General features: G+C 47.4%; 2 protein-coding genes and 1 non-coding gene across 4 annotated transcripts; 2 read left to right on the top strand and 1 right to left on the bottom strand.

Moving 5' to 3' along the window:
- Positions 1 to 1,211: 1,211 nt before the first annotated feature.
- On the bottom strand, positions 1,212 to 10,325 carry si:ch211-191a24.4 (uncharacterized protein LOC100150331 homolog). Of its 2 annotated transcripts, none has more exons than XM_035414569.1 (4): positions 10,275 to 10,325; positions 6,835 to 6,946; positions 5,697 to 5,818; positions 1,212 to 2,707 (listed from the first exon to the last, which is right to left on the bottom strand). In XM_035414569.1, exons 2-4 carry the CDS (start codon positions 6,942 to 6,944, stop codon positions 2,004 to 2,006), a joined length of 936 nt encoding a protein of 311 aa, XP_035270460.1. In that variant the 5' UTR covers positions 6,945 to 6,946; positions 10,275 to 10,325; the 3' UTR covers positions 1,212 to 2,003. The 2 variants fall into 2 exon arrangements, with proteins under 2 accessions (XP_035270460.1, XP_035270459.1); XM_035414568.1 differs by lacking the exon at positions 10,275 to 10,325 and adding an exon at positions 7,423 to 8,052.
- On the top strand, positions 9,627 to 18,882 carry mcm3l (MCM3 minichromosome maintenance deficient 3 (S. cerevisiae), like). Its single transcript, XM_035414555.1, has 17 exons — positions 9,627 to 9,734; positions 10,150 to 10,262; positions 10,698 to 10,906; positions 11,277 to 11,407; positions 11,951 to 12,189; positions 12,521 to 12,629; positions 12,992 to 13,145; positions 13,609 to 13,740; positions 13,892 to 14,100; positions 14,360 to 14,534; positions 15,433 to 15,559; positions 15,986 to 16,136; positions 16,657 to 16,797; positions 17,248 to 17,339; positions 17,837 to 17,922; positions 18,004 to 18,079; positions 18,589 to 18,882. The coding sequence occupies exons 1-17, from the start codon at positions 9,663 to 9,665 to the stop codon at positions 18,785 to 18,787; spliced, it is 2,415 nt and encodes an 804-aa protein (XP_035270446.1). The 5' UTR covers positions 9,627 to 9,662; the 3' UTR covers positions 18,788 to 18,882.
- LOC118226644 lies at positions 11,556 to 11,687 on the top strand. The gene has a single exon (XR_004765074.1).
- Positions 18,883 to 19,206: the final 324 nt, after the last annotated feature.

Raw genomic sequence — 19,206 nt, 5'->3', positions numbered from 1 at the left:
TAAAATTTGGGAGGGCTCTGGTTTTTTTATCTGCGCAGTTATGCAGCTAACTTCGTAATCCTGATTTCTGATACAGGGCCCTGAGCTACCAGCCCCTGTTCTTGGAAATTACTGTCCTGTAGGCTTTCACTCCAAGCACAGCTCAACAGCTAGAGCGCTCACTGAGCCGCTAATTTGTAGAATCAGCTGGTGCCAAATTGGGGTTGGAACGAGAACCTACAAGATGGTAGCTTTCCAGGAACGGGGCTGGGCAGCCCTGCTGCGCACCGTGACCACATAAACAGCCGACGGCTGGGACAACGTTGAGCCTGACACCGACCCGGCGATTTCCTGCCAGATTTCTGCGGCGCGGGGAGCAGATCTGATTAAATTAAATCCTTATCCACTGACATTTCAGCAGCGGGTAGCGCGATCTAAACGAGTGTAGGTGGGGTTAATTGCAACAGGGGCTGCACTAATGCTGTGTGTCTGAGAACTTAATCCACGCACGGCAAACGATGCTGTTAGCGACGCGGAGGCTGCAAAGCGGTGGCTTAATTAAAAGGCAGAAATCGCACAGTGCAGGCTGCTCGGTACAGAGCTCGTAGCCCCACTTACTAATGCGGGACCAGATGATTAAAAATCTGACTCCCGGGTACCTACTGTACGAAGTGTTTTACGTTGACTTAGACTTGAAATTATCACCGGGCAACTCTTACATCTGAGAAAAGGGGGAGTGAGAGTCCTTGCAGCTGGTCAACCTCCCAGCTGTACCCAGCGTGGAATATTAGCTTTTTTTTGTAATACTTTTTGAAACCGTTTTTTAGGTGCGACGATTTAGTTACAAAAATACCTTTAGGGATCTTGGTATATTGTAGCCTAAAATCAGCCACCAATCAGCATTGGCGTTGTTCAGCTGGTTGCAACAAATGCACAACATCCCAGAGGTTATATCTGATTGGCTACACAGTTAGGCTGATCAAACCCAGTTTGCTCCTAACATTTTTTTTTTCACCATAGCTGTTGTCTCAAATCTTCCACAGGTTATGTGAAACAATTTTTGCAGAGTCTGTTCCAGGAATGTCACACAATATTCTTTAATAATAAAACACAAGGCACTAAAATATTCAAAAAAAAGCAGGGAATTTCTGTAAAATATTTTATATAAGTCATTTGTTCTGGATGAAATAATGCAATACTATGGTCCTCGGGTAGTCAAAACATGGCCCAAATTTAAAAAGGAATAGCTTTTATTTCTTCCTGAGGGTAAAGTTCACTTATTTTGTGACATAAAAACAAGAAAATTAGTGTTATATTCACATGTTCTGCATTGCTCCTAAGTGACTCAACTGTACATTGTCTGTTAACTTTGTTATTCATTAAAAACATAAAACTACTATACAGTTTCTAGAAATGTTTCCATTTCTATGAGTTTATGCAATTCATAATATCAAAATCCCAATTTTGTGCAAATTGAGTACATTGAAAGGAAAGCAAAGTTAGTAAACTATAAAAAAGCCAGAACAATGTTTACTAAGCTCGGTTCTTTAAAATGCTAAATACCCGGTTTAAATGTTCATTAGGCAAATGGAAACAGCAGCGATACGCACGAAACAGAACTATGCAGTTTGGCTGCATTGGAAACCCTGCCGTCCTGTGATTGGTCCTTCTGGACCAATCAGGCGATTACCACTTTTACAGACAAAGAAAATCAGCACCCAGAAACATCCACCTGGGTGGCTACCGTCCGCATAAGCAAAAGCTAATGTTAGGAGCGCTCCAAAGCAATTTTACTGCAGTGCTCTAAATGGAAGTTGGTTTCTGTACAAGGCGAATCTCACAGGGAATGTAAAATGTCTACAGGTCATTTCCAGTCTCCCAGCTGCAAGGTGGGGGAGGAAAAAAAAAAAGAGTCTTAAAATTCATACAGTGAACGGTTTTTAAAAATGAGGCACAAAGACACAGTCACTTTTTTCAGAAAATAAAAGTCACTTTTCAGGAAATTTCGGCGACGGCGTCCCGGGTCAGATGGAGATGTCGTCGGACCTCAGTGGCGCCCTCTGGGGGTTGGCGGGCCGCGGCGCGCTCTCCTGGTTCCGCCGGGGGTTCTCCTGGTTCCGCAGGCCGGCCTCGTGGCGCTCCTTATCCTGGCGGTACCGGCGAACGCCGCGGATGGTCTGGCCCGTGAGCACGCAGCCGGCGGCGAAGAGGATGGCGGTGATGAGGCTGAAGAGCGCCACGGCGGCGTCGGCCCCGCCCACGTCGCAGTTCATCCAGGTGTAGCCCTGGCGGGCGTACAGCCGCTCGCGCTTCTTGCACACGTCGGTGGCGTTGACCGTGATGACGAAGTGCAGGTAGAGCCCCACGGCGACCACGTAGGCCACCGCGCCCACCAGCTGGAACACGAACTGTGCCACCAGCAGCTTGGGCGACAGCCGGTGGGCGGGCCTGTTCCCCGACACCACGAAGAGCAGCGAGGTCACGCCCATGGTCAGGCTGAAGGCCACGCCCCCGTAGATGCCCGGCGCCCTCATCTGGCTGTACTGCATGTCCAGGTCGCGCACCTGCTGCAGCTCCGTGCCCTCGAAGGGCGTGTAGGCCGAGTTGATGTCGAAGCCGCCCGCCGCCAGGCCGCCCATGGCCGACATGCCCGACATCACCATCTGCGCCGCCACCACGCAGATCAGCACCAGCGCGTTGGTCAGGACTGCGCAGATCAGCATGATGCCTGCGCAACACAGAGACGCACACGCACGCAAGTCAACACAGGCAGGAGGAACCGTGGCAACAGTGAGCTTAATCTGGAACTTGCTTTCAACTGTCCTTAACCCAGTGATCGTCCCTCTTTGAACACTCGTTCGTAAAACAGTTCACATCTGCTAAATGAATCATGCACAAATTAAGACAACCTCCTGAATTAAATGTTTAGAATTTTCATTTTTTTGATATGCTGCAGGCAGCCCAGCACGTATTTTAATCTGGTCCGATAAGCACCGGGACTTGGAAGGCTCAAGCTTGTTTACAGCTGTGTTTGGGACAGGTCAGGGGTCCTACGGCAGTACTAAACCGCATTCTGATTAAAAGCCAGCTGGACGGGGCCTCTGTCTGTACCCACAGTCCCGTGCCGACAGGAACCAAATGCCACTTTTAAAATCCGCCCTCGTCCTCATTCCTTCGCAGTCTGAGCCAGGCCGCTCTCTCTCCAAGGAAACCTAGACTGCGTTACGCAAATCCTGTTTGTGTCACAGCCGCCAAATCGCTAATGGGATCCCCTTCCCTTGGTCAAAAGCACAAAAATATGAATATGCAAAAGAGGTTAAGTGATTAGAGAGAGTGTTCAGAAAGCTCTGTGTAGCCTTTTAGCGATTAGAGACGGGAGTGGGAACTCCGCGGGAACAAAGTGCGCCGCTACAGTCTTTTACCGCTCTTGCCTTGACACCCTGCCAACGATTGCTAAGCAACCACAGCGCCCGACTACAGCACCCGGACTAGTTCCATGACAGCAGCAAATACGAAGGGAGACTTCCTTCTAAGGAAGGTAAACAATGCGGATGGCATTACTCTCTGTCCGCGTTCTTCCAGGGCCCCAGATCGCTGTGGAACCCCACCGAAGAGGCACATTTTTAATGTAATGGTCGGACTGTCTCGCGTAGATACACTGGGGATCGGACTGCTTCAGGGGCAAAGTGAATTAATGAGGCATTCAGTGCTTTCCAGACACTTTCTGAGGGGGGGGGGGGGGCGGAGGGGGTGGTTGAGAAACAATCATAAACAAAATTCCCACATTCTTATACATGTAGCCCTGCTGAGGGGAGAAGGGCAATGTGGGGGGGGGGGGGGGAAGTGTCGCAATATATTATCAGCTGCTTAGCAGTTGGATGTTTTAGTGCCGCAATTAAGATTAAGCATACGCTCAAGGGCAAGGGTGTCGAGTCCCGTCTGAGAAAGGGCCGATGCGCCTGCGGGTTTTTGCTTTAGTCCGGCACTGAGACGCGTGATTCTGCTCATCGAGTTCTTTCTCGCAGACCGTGGTTAGTTAATCAGTAGAATCAGGTGTCATAGTGCTGGGATAATACAAAACCAGCACCTACAACCAGCCCTGCTCAGGGATATAATGGCAGTGCCTGGATTTGAACCTGCAGCCTCCCACACCCCCCCGAGAGATTCACAGTGCACGTGCGTATATCACAGTACTTCTTTAAATTTTTATTTCATTTTATTTCACTTTTATTTTATTTGCCAATCAAATGTTGGAGATGATTAAGCAGCCAAGGTGTTGGATGGCCATTTTTCTGGGAATTGATAACTTTACTCTCCCAACAAAGCACACAGAAAAAAATCCTTTAGACAAAAAAAATGGTCGAGCCGGGACAAAATGGAGCGCTTAGGGAATCCAGGTTTCCTCTTTCAATGTTGGCCATTAGATTGGCACGCAGGTGCTCATTTAGTCTTTGTACCCTTGTACTTCCCCCATGCCTGCTGCGTAGCTGGTCACATGACTCAGGAATGCTGACAGGCGAGTAGACTCTGTCCGCAGAGCCACGACAGCGAGCCTATGGCTTTTTGGGGGGGGTCTCACGCAGACCAATCACACGAGCCTCAATCCTCCCAACATTCACACGGCTTTAATCGCATTACAGCCTCTCTGCAGCTCCTGTGAACGAGTGCAATTTGCGATGTGGATTTTTTATTCTCTTGTTCTTTTCTCCCTTCTTTCTGTATTTGCTATCCGACACCCATACTAAAGGGTTGTGATTGTAACAGAGGAGCACAGAGCGTGTGTGTGTGTGCGTGTATGTGAATGTCTGTGCCTGCGTGTGTGTGTGTCCCCAGAAGGCAGAAACCTGTAAATCCAGTCTTGTGGGAGTGGAGAATCCCAGGTTAAGTATCATAGGGCGTGTTCAGACAGCACAGGGAAATGTGTCAGAAATAGCAGGACGGAAGAGAACAGCACATGCTGGGAAGTTATGGTTCCTCATGCGTCAAAATGGAAAAGACGTTGATTATTTTGGAGGTGTATTTTTTATCAACAGAGCGCAGCTAAAAAGATGCTAGGCCTCAGAGTTAGCCCGCAACCAACAGCTTGGGTCTGCGAATTTTGTGTGGGAATCACAAATATTTTTCTCACTGGAGGTGCTGTCCCTATTCCAATCCAGTAATTATTAAAACACACTTCAGTGTGTTAACAAGTAGCATTATTCGTACTTAATTTAGAGGACTATCCAGTGGATTATGTAGTTTTAGCGAATCGTCCTCGGGGGAGTGCCGGTGCCCGTTTTGCTGAAATATTTCGCTCGTGGGGTATAGAGGGCCGTTAGCTGTAGCACTGTGTCAGCGTTTTCCACACCGCGTCTTGCCACAGGACCTCTGAACTCTTAATGGGTAAAAACTGCATGTTCCACATCCTGGTCTGGGATGGTTTGGATCTTAAGGGAAGACAGTGTAGGTCTCTGATAGATCTTTCACAGAGCGTCTCATCAGGGACAGTCTTTCACAGTGTGTCGAATCAGGGACAGTCTTTCACAGTGTGTCGAATCAGGGACAGTCTTTCACAGTGTGTCGAATCAGGGACAGTCTTTCACAGTGTGTCGAATCAGGAGCATTCTTTTACAGTGCATCACACCAGCAGCGGACAGAAACTAACACGTGAGTCTGTGACACCTGCACACGCCGCCCCCCCCCCCCCCCCCCAAAAAAAAATTACAATAATGACCCACCTCTCCTGGAGCAGATGTGAGCGCATTTGGACTCCTGGGGTTCCTCTCTGGTGGTGCCCCGGTGATGTCTGGGAGGGGGGGTGGAGCTCCTCCGGGGGTAGTACGGGGGCTGGGTGGAGGACCTGGTACAGGAAGGAGAGGGGGTTGCCTTCCTGTTCATTTAGTTTAAAAAACTGCACGTCGGATGCAGACACATCGAGGGCTGATGTTTCTGTTTTCAGAGAGAGAGTTTAGCGGGAACTCTGCAGGGGACCAGACAGCCGAGGCCGGGACGTCCCGCAGTTGTAATTAGGGGGTCGGTGGGCAGAAGTCAAAGGGTGCTCTCTTTTTTTTTTTGTCTGAAGACATATAACCTGGGCTGGCGCTGTAGAAAAGTACTGCAGTAGACCATGGCCTCAGCAACCGATTATTCCCCAAGGACCTCCGGTCCACCGCCACAAACCTCAACAGCTATTTAACGCAGGCAGCGCGCGCACAGCGGCTAACCAATAAGCAAAGGCGAGGAAAAGGACGGTTAGCGCTACTTTCTTCCGTCAATCCAGGAACGGCTAATGGAAATGGGCAGAAGCTACAAACGCTGTGATGCATTAACCTAAATGGGATAATTGATTTGCAATTGTCTATGTGAACTGCATCTGTCATCATAAAAATAAACATTAAATGAAATTAATAAATGAAATGCTTGCGGGAGCCCACTGTCTCCCTGCAAACAGGTTGCTGACATTAGCCTCAGGTGCATTACCAGTCATTCATTCTTTTATTCACTGGGTTTCGGGCACACAGGATGCAAAGCAGGAGAAGAAAGCCGTCCTTGGATAATACGAGACTGGAAGCATATTCTGACTCCTCAGTGCAAAAAAAAAATAAAACAAAACAGAAATCTTTGCCATTCTGTCAGAGAACACTGTCCAGACCATAACACTGTCAACGCAAAGGCCAATGCCATCACTCAAAAGCCGTTTTGTGGCCGGCGAATGCATGAGTATAGGCCATTCTCTTCTTACGAAACTGTAAATTACAGTTATGCTCGATGTGAAGACTGAGTCTGGCGTCAGGCTAACTGACTACTGTGCGCACAGAAGAAACGGCACTTCTTTAAATAAGCACATTACAGGTCCGGTTGAAAGACAGCACTGACCTCTCACTCGACGGCGGACGTCCATTGTGCGGGTCCCTCCGGTCCCTGTGTTCCCGGGCGTCACCGTTCCTGTCTCGCTGCCCTCTGTGCGGTCTTGACGGCTGGCTCATGTCTATAAAAGAACAGATACACTCAAACAGCTTTTGTTCAATCCCGTATGGGACCCTTACAACTTCTCAGCCCGTACAACACGACAAAACACGTCAAATCGTCTGATTTGAATTTACCCCCGAAAACAAACGTAACACTTGCGTATATGCTTTTAACTTCGATCAATACAATCAGTATTATCTGAACACTTGTCCTACTCAAACCAGATCACTAACCACAACGAATTCTAACCAAAGATAACAAAAAGTTTCACATATGCTGAGCATGTAAAGTTGTTCTACATGCAAAACGCAACGGGAAGACTAGCCCACGTTAGTTTTCTGCTGCGTATAGAAAGTCGAAAGTAAATCGGAGTATTTCCCCTCATACTTCAGGTATTAAAATACTTACCGTATCGACGCTCGTCCAGCGCAACGAGGGTAATTGCCAACAACAACAAAAAACGACACCCATTTAACAGAATTAAAAGCTACTTACCAACTTGTGTGGCAGTTCTCGTTCTGTTTTGTTTTTACAGTAAAACCAAAAATTAAACCTCTCCGTGAATCACCATTGTGCGCCCCCGAGATCTCGCGATCACCTGGTGTTTTGGTACCCCACCCAGAGAGAGAAAGAGAGAGAGAGCAAAGGGAGGCGCTATCTCAGGTATGAGGTAAGGAAGACGCGTCTCAGGTGTGGCAACAGATACAACCGTAGTACGGCGGAAGTCACTTCGGTTAAAATTACAACAACAAAAAACAAGCAAAAACAAAAAACACTTCGTGCAACACTAGTCTTTTGTTTATAAAAAAAGGGTGACCGCTATCTGATGTGACTGCAAAAACTGTCATTTGAATCAAATGCTTTGTGTCATCTCAGTGCCATCGCCGCCAACACTGAACAGCCATTGTAGCCGAGGTCCGCAAAGCTCAAATGGGTGCTCTGGGCTGTTTCTTTTAACCCTACCAGTTGCGTAGTGAAAAAATGCGACAGCACGAATTTAAATGACGGTGACGGTCAAGTTTCGTAGGTGGCGGTGGCTTGACCGCAATCAAACTTTTGCAGAAGAGAGGACACTGAGCTACTGTTGTCATTCAATGGTCCAATTGAGATGACAGCGAGTGAATTGTCTGGGCGATTCACCATGTCAAGGGCTACTTTGTTATATCTACTCCGCTACTTCTAATCGTTTTGCACATATCTTGCATTTTGCAATTACAGCGAATTCAGAGCTAGCATATGCATGTGTAGACCACTAACTGTGATTCCCTGCATGAATGAAAAATTGTGAATTAAAAAAAAGAAATAAATGTTTGTCCCGATAACATTTTTATAAATTGTTTCTGAGACTGACATAATGGTAAAACGACTGCAGAAATCTAAGCGCAAAGGGGATTTTTTTTGTTGCAGTTCCACCTATAGTTTTCATCCCTACTGTACCAGCAGTTACTTTTCTCAAATAAAGCCTCTGGAACCCCCCCCCCCCCCTCAGGAATTTCCTGCCATCATGAAAATAACCAGTACATTGGTTTGACGTTATCACGGGAAAAGTGCACTGTCCCTCAAGAGAATTACAAGTCCAAGCCTTCGACCAAATCAGACAAGCGGTCTTTAGGAAATATCACACCACGATATATGAGATGGATCTCATCACCTAAACCAGGCTAACAAGAACTCGAAATGACAAGTGTCATTTAAATGCAATTCAAGTATACGCAAGTAATTATATCATTACATGTCAAAGCAGTAACTGAAGTAGTAAACAGAATTTTTTTTGTGTAGATGCTCTTTGATGCCCTCTGGTGGATGATCTTTAATTCTGCACAGTAAAATGAAATGAGGGACTCTTCCAGTTCCAAGTTCTGTATTACCAATACAGCTGGCTATTAGGGTGAAATGGCAAATTTTTGAGCATCTGAGTGGGTCTGATAAAAGCCATAATTCAGTACTATATCAGTCAGTATCACCTTGTCTGTTGGCTACTAGATACTGTTGTCTGTAACAACTCATACATGTTAATCCTGATCATCGTGGCATTTACCAACAACAAAAGGGTCTGGACAGAATTTCTCCTCAAAGCAATGTGCAGTTTCTGAAGCAACTTGGTATAAATTAAACAAAAACAGCGTATATCCTTAGATTTTAGACCTTTGCACCCAATTCCCAAATTTTGCAGATAGCAAAAATGCACAAGAAATTATATTAAAAATCATATGTGAATATGTGGCACTGGCTATTTTTTACCAGCAATTCTGTTTGGAGTTGTGTTGAGGATGGTAGTTCTTAGATCAGGCGATGCGAATTGCCTTTGTGGTAAACTGTTTTAATTGGCCAATTGAGGGCAGCGAAACAGCACATTCAGCGCACTATGTGGATCTCCAGAACCAGGGTCGGGCACCTCTGGTCCAGCGTCAGTAAAATGTCATATCACACTATTTATCAAATCTTGATTCGGTTTACTCCGTTTGTGAAGTCTGATTTCTATTTACTAATCTGATGACATATTTTGAACCACATGCAAACACAACCTATAATTTTGGACATACAATGTCTTGAATGGTGAAACAGGAATAATAAGCAAAATAAACAAGTGGGAAACTATTAAATGTGACTTCAGGTCATCTGGAATCGAAGTAAACTATAAAAATATGTTAAATAAGAAACGACCTTTGACCCGACTCTTTCAAATTCACTACAAATTCCGGTAATCTCCCCCAGAAGGTAAGTTTGCTAACGACATGGATACTGGGTTTGAAGATCTCGAGCTACGGGAGGCACAGCGGGAGTACTTGGACTTTCTGGATGATGATGTTAGTAACGTTATTGATTAGAGTGGTTATTTATAACCACGATGTTGGCAACATTTTAAACGTAGTGAACCTATGGCCATTTGTTGATGTTTTTTTTGTATTCCTTAATGATAATAATCTATGCCATAATAATGTTTAAAGATGTTGAATTGGATCAATATTGTAGACTATTTTAAACGCTGACGCGTTTGATCTCATGAAGAAACCGTGGCAAATGGGCAAGAAGTTTCATGTTTTCGTATATAACGCAATAACGTTATCAATACTTAAATATTGGGCAATTAATCGAGAGGACTTGTGTGCCTTTCGAAGTAGCGCACAACGAATCGCTTTTATTTCATGATATACTTGCAGCCGAATTAATTTATAGTTTTTATATATATGAGTAACAGTTTTTTCCCCCCCATTTTGGCAGCAAGATCAAGGAATTTATCATGAGAAAGTCAGAGGTATGGTTACCGAATATGGATGTCGCCTCATCGTGAACGTCAACGATTTGCGAAGAAAGAACGAAAAACGGGCCAAGGCGTGGGTATTCACCTTGGACGGGTTCCGTGGCAAATCCTTTTGCACGTTATGAATGCTAATTGAGTTCTGCCCACTGTCTGCTCAACCCTGTTCCCGGAGATCTGCTATCCTGCCGGTTTTAATTTCAACCCTAATTTGGCACACCCTGATTTTTCTGATTAGCAGCTCAATGAGCTCTCCAGCTCTTGAATGAGGTGTGCTTTGTTCGGGTTGGACTGAACAGCTGAGAGACGGTAGATCTCTAGCTGAGTAAATCATTACGTTTGATATTTCAGAGTGAAACCAGTGCATTTGTGCGTAAAAATGGGTTGCAGGCATCTGAACTCAATGTTTTATTTTGATACTCTCTTTGCTCCATTCATATTAATTGCTGATTTTTTTTTTTTGAAAAACTTTTTTTTTTTTTTTTAAAGTTACTGCAGCATTTCTTTTCAGATTGCTCAACGATGCATTCAGGGAACTGGCGGCTTTTCAAGGCGCTTTGAAAGATTTGGTGGCGTCCATCGACGGAACTTACGCCAAGCAGTTCGATGAGTTCCACGTGGGGTTCGAGGGGAGTTTTGGATCCAAGCACGTCTCTCCTCGTACACTGGCAGCTCGGTTTCTTGGTAACCTGGTCTGCGTGGAGGGAATCGTGACCAAATGTAAGTTAAAATGTCATCTTTTCAGTATAAAATTTTTCTGAATCCTTCAGCTTGCATACAAATAAAGCATACTGGCCTCAGACTACATTTGGGACAGTGATTCATTTGTAATGTTACTTGCTGTCATATATATAAATGCATTAACTGTCACCCTTGTCTAGTTTTCTACCTGCAGTGTGCTGTTGTGACACCCAAATTTGGCTAACATACACACACTTGTATGGGATTTGCTCTAAATTTCTTCCTAGTTATAACATGACTTTCTTCATCTGAGATCCATGAAAGCAGAGGTGACTGGTCTGAATCATAGCGAAATGGGGCATCCCCCCCTCCCCTCCTCCCTAAAATAACCCCTCCCCTTCTGTATCAGGCTCACTGGTGAGGCCCAAAATCACCAGGAGTGTGCACTACTGCCCCGCCACGAAGAAAACCCTGGAGCGCAAGTACACGGACCTCACCTCGCTGGACGCGTTCCCATCCAGCGCCATCTACCCCACCAAGGTGCGGTCTTTAACTGGATTTTTTAAATTTTTATTTTTATTTTTTATAGACGGCACCTTTTTTGCATGACAAGTAAAAAGGCACTAGGCAAAAGTACTGTACTGCACATTGAGTACTTCCAGGGACAGTTCATAGTTGGATGTAGATATGGGAGGATGATACCTGGGCTGTCCTGAGCAGTGGCCTGTCCGTCACTAACCCTCCCCAGAGCAATCCCTGCTTTGCTTTGACTGGGGCGACGTGAGGGAAATCGCCACAGACAGATACGGAGCAGACACCTGATGCGTGTGTTTGTGTGCATGTGTGTGCTCTACAATGAAGCATGTTAAAGTTTTTAAAACGATACGAGTTGGTAATGCAGTACTGAATTAAATGTCTTCGTAACTGTCAATGTTGATATTTGTGTGCACCCAGTTTGTGTGTGCATCTGTGTGTGCGTGTGGGCTTGTGTGTGCGTGCGGGCTTGTGCGTGTGTGTGTGTGTGTGTGTGTGTGTGTGTGTGTGTGTGTGCATCTCTCCTCCTGAGCGGCCGTGTCTCCACAGGACGAGGAGAATAACCCGCTGGAGACGGAGTTTGGGCTCTGCACCTATAAGGACCACCAGACCGTCACCATCCAGGAGATGCCGGAGAAGGCCCCCGCCGGGCAGCTGCCCCGCTCCGTCGACATCGTCATCAACGACGACCTGGTGGACAGGGTCAAGCCGGGGGACCGGGTGCAGGTGGTGGGGGTGTACCGCTGCCTCCCTGCCAAACAGGGGGGCTTCACCTCCGGCACCTTCAGGTGAGATGGCCCGGGACCGGGCGGGGGGTGGGGGGTCACATACGGAGATGCCGTAGTGTTTTAAGTGATCTTTTAAGTGTCCTGCACTAAATCAACATGACTGTTTTTATGCAGTCTCCATCTTCAGTGTGTGAGTGCAGTGTTTTTGTGAACATTATGCATATTTCTAGTGCAGATTTGGTGGTGGCAGGGAACCAAACAGAGCGGCTATGTGCTGGGACCCCTGGACGAGCATGCTGTTTTTGTTTCAGGTGTTGCTGTTGCACACACTTTGTTTTTATATTATTTTTTTGCACTCTCCTGTTCCTCCCCCCTCCTCCTCCCCAAACAGGACGATCATGCTGGCCAATAACATCAAGCTCATGAGCAAAGAAATCGTCCCAAACTTTTCTGCCGACGATGTGAGCAAGATCAAGAAGTTCTGCAAGGCCCACTCTAAAGTGAGCGAGGAGGAATTATTTTTTTTTTCTACAAATTTTACTGCTGAATTTGTCACTGCTGATTCTACTAATTAGCAACTCAATGAGGTCTCTAGCTGGTGAATGAGGTGTGCTTTTTTTTTAGGGTTGGACAGAAACCCTGCAGGACTTTTAAAAGCAGGGGTTTGGCACCACTGCTGTAATGCAACGTCCTATAAAAATGTGATGTGCAACTTGTGATTGTAGACGCCGCAGGAGCCCGTGCAGCTCCTTGTGCTCCAGTTGCAGGGGTGCAGCTGCATTTCAGTTTGAGATTTTTCAGGTGCATCCATTTCATTTGAGTAAAAAAAAAAAAGTAAAATAAATTGTGTATTCTTGGGCAGGATGTGTTTGAGCATCTCAGCAGGTCTCTGGCGCCCAGTATCCATGGCCACGAGTACATCAAGAAAGCCATCCTCTGTCTGTTGCTGGGCGGAAACGAAACCAATCTGGAGAACGGGACGCGCATCAGAGGTGACATCAACATACTGCTGATTGGTGAGCGTCTGTGTGTCATCTTCTTGGCTCTTTCAGCTACTTTCCTGGGTGAGAATTGTAATAAGTGGCTTGTGTCTGGCTAGCGGGAGACGTGCTAGCATGTCATTTTCTGCGTTGTGTATCGAGTACGGTATTTTAAACCTACACCCTGAGCTGACCAGAGGAGGATGGGTCTCCTCCCCCCCCCCCCCCCCCCCCCCCCTTTGAGTCTGGTTCCTTCCGAGGTTTCTACCTGTTTGTTTCCAGGGAGTTTTTCCTTGACACTGTTGCTTTAGGCTTGCTCCTGTGGGGGTTTTGGCCAGAGTAGTCTGTGAAGCGTATTGTGGTGATTGTGTTTGTGAAATCACCTTATATATAAATATTGATGTGATTTGCTGCTGCACTGGGCCTGCCCCTACGCTGTTGCACCTGCTTTGGGTTACAGGTGACCTGTAATGCTGTTGCACCTGTTTTGGGGTTGCAGGTGACCCCTCCGTGGCGAAGTCTCAGCTCCTCCGCTACGTCCTGTTCACCGCCCCGCGGGCCATTCCCACGACGGGACGCGGGTCGTCCGGAGTGGGTCTGACCGCTGCCGTGACAACCGATCAGGAGACGGGTATCACATGACTCCTTATTCTGACATCACTGCTGCTACTCGACGCTGCTAATATGGGCAATACGAGTCTCAGAGGGAGGAAGTGCTTTGGGTGGAACGTGTGGCTCATCGTTGCTTTTTAAAAAAAGATTTTCTCGTTTCCGTTGCCTAGGGGAGCGACGGCTGGAGGCGGGGGCCATGGTGCTGGCCGACCGGGGCATCGTGTGCATCGACGAGTTCGACAAGATGTCGGACATGGACCGCACCGCCATCCACGAGGTCATGGAGCAGGGCCGCGTCACCATCTCCAAGGCGGGGATCCAGGCCCGCCTCAACGCGCGCTGCTGCGTGCTGGCAGCCGCCAATCCCGTCTATGGGAGGGTGAGACTCGTGGTGCACCACGGACCCATATTGGGTCCAACTTTTTTTTTTTTTTTTTTTTTTTTTTAATTATATTTTTAAAATAAATTGTTTTCATTCATCTGAATCAATTGTTTTCATTTAATCTAATTCTATGTATGATATTCTATGATGCAGAATCCTCTGGATAGAAAGCTCTTCCCCGTCTTTGTGTTTTAGGCCGTGTCAGAGTACTTTCATTTGTTGGCGGTAACGATGAGACTTCCCTTTCCGCCCGCAGTACGACCAGTACAAAACGCCGATGGAGAACATCGGCCTTCAGGACTCCCTGCTGTCCCGGTTCGACCTGCTGTTCATCGTGCTCGACCAGATGGACCCGGACAGCGACCGCCAGATCTCCGACCACGTCCTCCGCATGCACCGATACCGCACCCCCGGAGAGCAGGAGGGCACGGGTACGAGGGGGGAGGGGGAGGGGGTGGGGGTGGGGTGGGGGGGGGGGATCGGATGGTGTATCGCTGCTGGGGAGCTCCTGGTGTTTTGAGCTTGGATGGCCGGCTTCAAAGAGGTCAGACACAGAATAAATCCACAGCCGCGATGGACTTTTATTTGAGCTGCTGAGATCCCTGGTAGTTACGAATGAGCTGTCCAGTGTTCCATATCTGGCTCCAGAGGTATTTGCTCTGCAGTGATGTACGTAATGCAGCCTAATGCAATGTCCTGCTGTAGCAGACTCCTTGATCGTTGTGGCGTGCAGATTGAGTGTGTAATCCATGGAGCTGAGACGTAAGGGTGCCTGCTGAGATGCACAGAGTCGTGTGGCAGCACTCCTGCATAAGAGCTGTTTTTAAACGGTCTGTAGGTCTGAAGTGGCGGGTCCTGCGGTGTACTGCTAGTGTAATGTGCAAGTATGGCTGAATTCTGATCCAGGGATGACGACGATGAAGATAATAAGATTATAAAAAGCAGTACAAAAACGTTTTTATTAGAATGTACTTTTCATGAAAAGTATGGGACAGGGAAACCGGGCTAGGGGTAGGTGTCTAAACAAGTGGGATTAGAAAGTTCTTGTGGGGTTTTTAAAATTTTTTTATTTTTTTAAATGTGGCATAGAGCATGATCCTTAAAAGGCTGAGATTTGAGTGTGGATCTTGACCCTTATAGGCTATGATTCACAGTCTTGGGATATGGAGCATGATTTTTATGTGGTTGGAGATTATGGGATGTGGTTGATTTACCTTTTTGAGTTTGGAAAATGACCTGTGTGGAATATGGATCATGACCTTTACAGGGTTGTGACTATGGGATGCAGTTAACGGTCGTGTGCACCCCTGAGGTCTCTTGCGTTTGCAGCTATGCCGCTGGGCAGCACGGTTGACGTGTTCGCCACCGACGACCCCAACGCCGCGGAGATTGCAGAGCAGGAGCTGCAGGTTTATGAGAAAAAGGACAACATTCTCTACGGGCACCGCAAGAAAAAGTAACCGTTTTGGTCCCGGTTCAGCCAGCGCATGTGGTTTTGCATGTTAGGGTGGGAGGTGCTGGGTGGGGTGGGCTAGGGGGTTAATTGTCAATCCTGTCAGCTCTGTAAATTAACTCATTCGGCTCATACATCAGGAATATCCATAGAACACTGGGTGCATTATTTTTTTTTAATTTTAAACCCGAATGTCTGTGACTGAGTGACTGAGTGAGTGGAGTTACACCATTGGTCGGCCAGATTAAGTGTGTTGGGTCCAGCCATATACTAGGTTTTGACCTGGGCTTGTTAATTAGCAAACTGAATTCCGCTTAATTTCCCCCCCCCCTTATTTGGAGTGAAACTGGCCGCCCGCCCTGTTCAGACGCGTAGCCCAAATTTGCAGCCCAAAGTGATGACTGTCTGCTTGGCCCCCCTGTCTGACAGGGAGAAGGTGGTCACCATGGAGTTCATCAAGAAGTACATCCACGTGGCCAAGCTGGTGAAGCCCGTGCTGACGCAGGAGGCGTCCGATCACATATCCGAGCAGTACGCCCGGCTGCGCAGCCACGACCAAGTCAACTCGGACAGCGCACGGGTAAAGCCTCCAGCGCCCGCTGCTCCTCCCATGTGGGGAAAAGAGTACACTAAATAAAACTTTAATCATACTTCAAGTATGTATTTGTAAGTGTATAATGCTATAGTTCAGCATTACTATTTTTCTGTGCCTAAGTAAAGTCTGTGCTGGGTTTCTGCCTCAGTGTTGGCCATGACGAAGAGTCAGATCAAGGCAATGGGCGGATGCAGCTCCTGGTTTAAGTTGATTCGGTGTATAATGCTAGATATGCTTAAGCAAAATGGTGAAGGCATGCAGCTGCCTACACCTAACTTCAATCTGTGGTGCTACTTTTTAAAATCGAGCTTATTTCACCAGGTAAGTACCGCTGGAAAATAAAATTTGTAATTCGAGACCCAGCGGCAAACAATTAGTCAGGAACATCAGAACGCCATGATTAAGTTGTCCATGAAATGTTGAAATTCCAGTGACAACGAGAAACGTGTGTGTGTGTTGCGTGCATGTGTGTGTGCGTGGTGATTTGCCCGTACCGTCCCCTCAGACGATGCCAGTCACTGCCCGAGCCCTGGAGACCATGATCCGATTGGCCACCGCGCACGCCAAGGCCCGCATGAGCAAGTCCACTGACCTGCCCGACGCCGAGGCCGCCCTGGAGCTCATGCAGTTCGCCTACTTTAAAAAGGTATCGCTGTCCCGTCCGCAAGCCTGCTCACACCTTTAACAGGTATCCTCTTCCCTCCTACATCCTAATATCCCTTATACATCCTGCTTGCACCTTCAACAGGTATCCTCTTCCCTCCTGCATCCTAATATCCCTTATACATCCTGCTCGCACCTTCAACAGGTATCCTCTTCCCTTCTGCAGCCTACTCACCCTTTTAACCAGTATCCTCTTCCCATGTACACCCTACTCGCACCTTTTTAACCAGTATCCTCTTCCCTTCTACATCCTATGCACACCTTTTTGACAGGTATCCCATTCCTGCCATGGTAGGCAGTTGTCTTTCATGTTGCTGAGGTGCATTAAGAGGTTCTTAATGCAGGTCCTAGATGTGAAATATTGGGTGTTGCAAAGCTGATCTGGGTGAGAGGTGCTCTTTGTGCTAAGAGGGAGCTGATGGTCTCATCGTAGATTCTGGAGAAGGAGAAGAAGAAGGCTCCCGAGGACAGCATGGAGGTTGAGGGGTCGCAGAGCCAAGACCTGGACAGTCAGAGGACCACAAGGTCAGTCTGCCGTCGGAGAGCACTGATTGGTCGACTGACTGACTGGATTTGATCAAAATGTGTTGTAATGCATTTGTATAAATGTAAAGAGTGATATTGAGAGAATGTTAAAACAGGATCATTAAAAACCAGTGGGATTGTGGGATTCAGGTAGTTGAGTGTAGGTGGAGTTTTTAAGCTGGAAAATGATTCCCTGAATTTTGAGAAATTGTTCATAAATTATAAATCTTAAATGTAATGTATTGGTGAGGACCTTGATTGGACTCCTTTCTGGAGGCTGGATAACTCCATGTGATGACCCAGGCTGGATTAATATTCATGTGATGACCCAGGCTGGATTAATCTGCATGTGATGACCCAGGCTGGGTTAATCTCCATGTGATGACCCAGGCTGGATTAATCTCCATGTGATGACCCAGGCTGGATAAGTCTCCATGTGATGACCCAGGCTGGGTTAATCTCCATGTGATGACCCAGGCTGGATTAATTCTTCTCAGGAAGAGTTCTCGGCGCTCCAAGGACGACGCGGATGTGACGGAGGCCGGGGACGACCCGTTTGTGTTCAGCGAGGAAGAACCGGAGAGTGAGTGAATGAAACCTAAATCGGTTTGGGACGCGTGCGCCCGTGTCCCGTGACGCTGATGTTGGTTCTTTCCCCCCCCAGCGGAGCCCAGTCAGAAAGCCAAACCCCCCCCTCCGCTGAGGCAGTCACAGAGGAAGGCTGAGGGTGGAAAAGACCGGTACGGCTCGCCTCCTTCATCTTATTTTAAAAGTTTCCGATGCACGTGAAGTTTTCTTTTTTTGTGGGGGAAGGGGGAGTGGGGCAGATGATTTGGATGAGAAGTGAGGGAAGATGTTGGATAATGGATTTCAATTGTAGTATTATTATTATTTTATATTTATGGCTTTTCAGCTTTATTGGATATGACAGTGTAGAGACAAAATGGAGAGGGAGAGACGTGACAAAGGTCACGCCACTGACATCGTAGCTTGTAATGAGCATGTGGACCTTACTCTACAGGCTGCACCTCGAGATGCACTCCCGTACTATTGAGTTTAGTTTAATTCAGTAGAAGCTGTAGGGTGTTAGGGTGGATTACAGGAAGCAGTTCTGTTGAGAATTTGAACAGTTTCCATGGTGACTGTGGTGTAGTTTTCCCCCAATATCTTGGGCCCTGTTATCGGTGACCTTTGACCCCCCTGACCTCCCCCCCCCCCCCCCCCCCCCCCCCCCCCCCCCCCCGTCCAGGCTGAGGGAATTTAAGGCTGTCCTGCTCCAGGCGTTTAAGGGCGCGCGCTCGCAGTCCATCCCCGTCCCGGAGCTCCTGGCCCACGTCAACAGGGGCCAGGCCGACCCGTTCGAGGAGCGCGAGGTCGAGCAGCTCCTGGGCCGCATGCAGGACGACAACCAGGTGATGGTGTCCGAGGACGTGGTCTTCCTCATCTGAGACGGCCGTCCGTGGGCCCCCCCGCCCGACTCGACTCGACCGCGTCGTTATGTTTGTGTCGTTAATTTATCACTTAATAAATTGTTGAACATGAATTTGTTGTTGTTTTCTCTGGCTTTGTGTGTATAGTTTGTAGGTGTGACAGGTAAGCGGGTTTGTTACTGGAGCTCTGCAGGGCTATGGAGGTCACACACACACACACACACAAACACGTGCGTGCACACACACACAGGCATGCGTACACAACACATACCTCTTTGGTGTAATGGCTAGTAGAACGCTTGCACGTAGAGACTAGAATTTAGAATGTCTTTAGAACCTGGAAAAAACCTGGAAACCTGTATAAGTGGAGGCATTTAATACAATTAGATTCCCACCAAACTGTTTTATACTTGTTTATTGCATCAGTTTGCATTTGT

This window comes from Anguilla anguilla, chromosome 4 (genome assembly GCF_013347855.1).
Source record: "Anguilla anguilla isolate fAngAng1 chromosome 4, fAngAng1.pri, whole genome shotgun sequence".
Lineage (NCBI taxonomy): Eukaryota > Metazoa > Chordata > Actinopteri > Anguilliformes > Anguillidae > Anguilla > Anguilla anguilla.
This window is presented reverse-complemented; position numbering and strand designations above follow the sequence as displayed.

What these genes read in the sequence shown, in the direction of transcription:
- si:ch211-191a24.4 (XM_035414569.1), bottom strand. Translation starts at nt 6,944, where the DNA reads ATGAGCCAGCCGTCAAGACCGCACAGAGGGCAGCGAGACAGGAACGGT. An exon ending in CGTCCGCCGTCGAGTGAGAG is followed by an intron (nt 5,819 to 6,834) that starts GTCAGTGCTGTC and finishes TTCCTGTACCAG; the next exon opens with GTCCTCCACCCAGCCCCCGT. An exon ending in TCACATCTGCTCCAGGAGAG is followed by an intron (nt 2,708 to 5,696) that starts GTGGGTCATTAT and finishes TGTGTTGCGCAG; the next exon opens with GCATCATGCTGATCTGCGCA.
- mcm3l (XM_035414555.1), top strand. Translation starts at nt 9,663, where the DNA reads ATGGATACTGGGTTTGAAGATCTCGAGCTACGGGAGGCACAGCGGGAG. An exon ending in TGGACTTTCTGGATGATGAT is followed by an intron (nt 9,735 to 10,149) that starts GTTAGTAACGTT and finishes CCATTTTGGCAG; the next exon opens with CAAGATCAAGGAATTTATCA. An exon ending in TCAACTCGGACAGCGCACGG is followed by an intron (nt 16,137 to 16,656) that starts GTAAAGCCTCCA and finishes CCGTCCCCTCAG; the next exon opens with ACGATGCCAGTCACTGCCCG.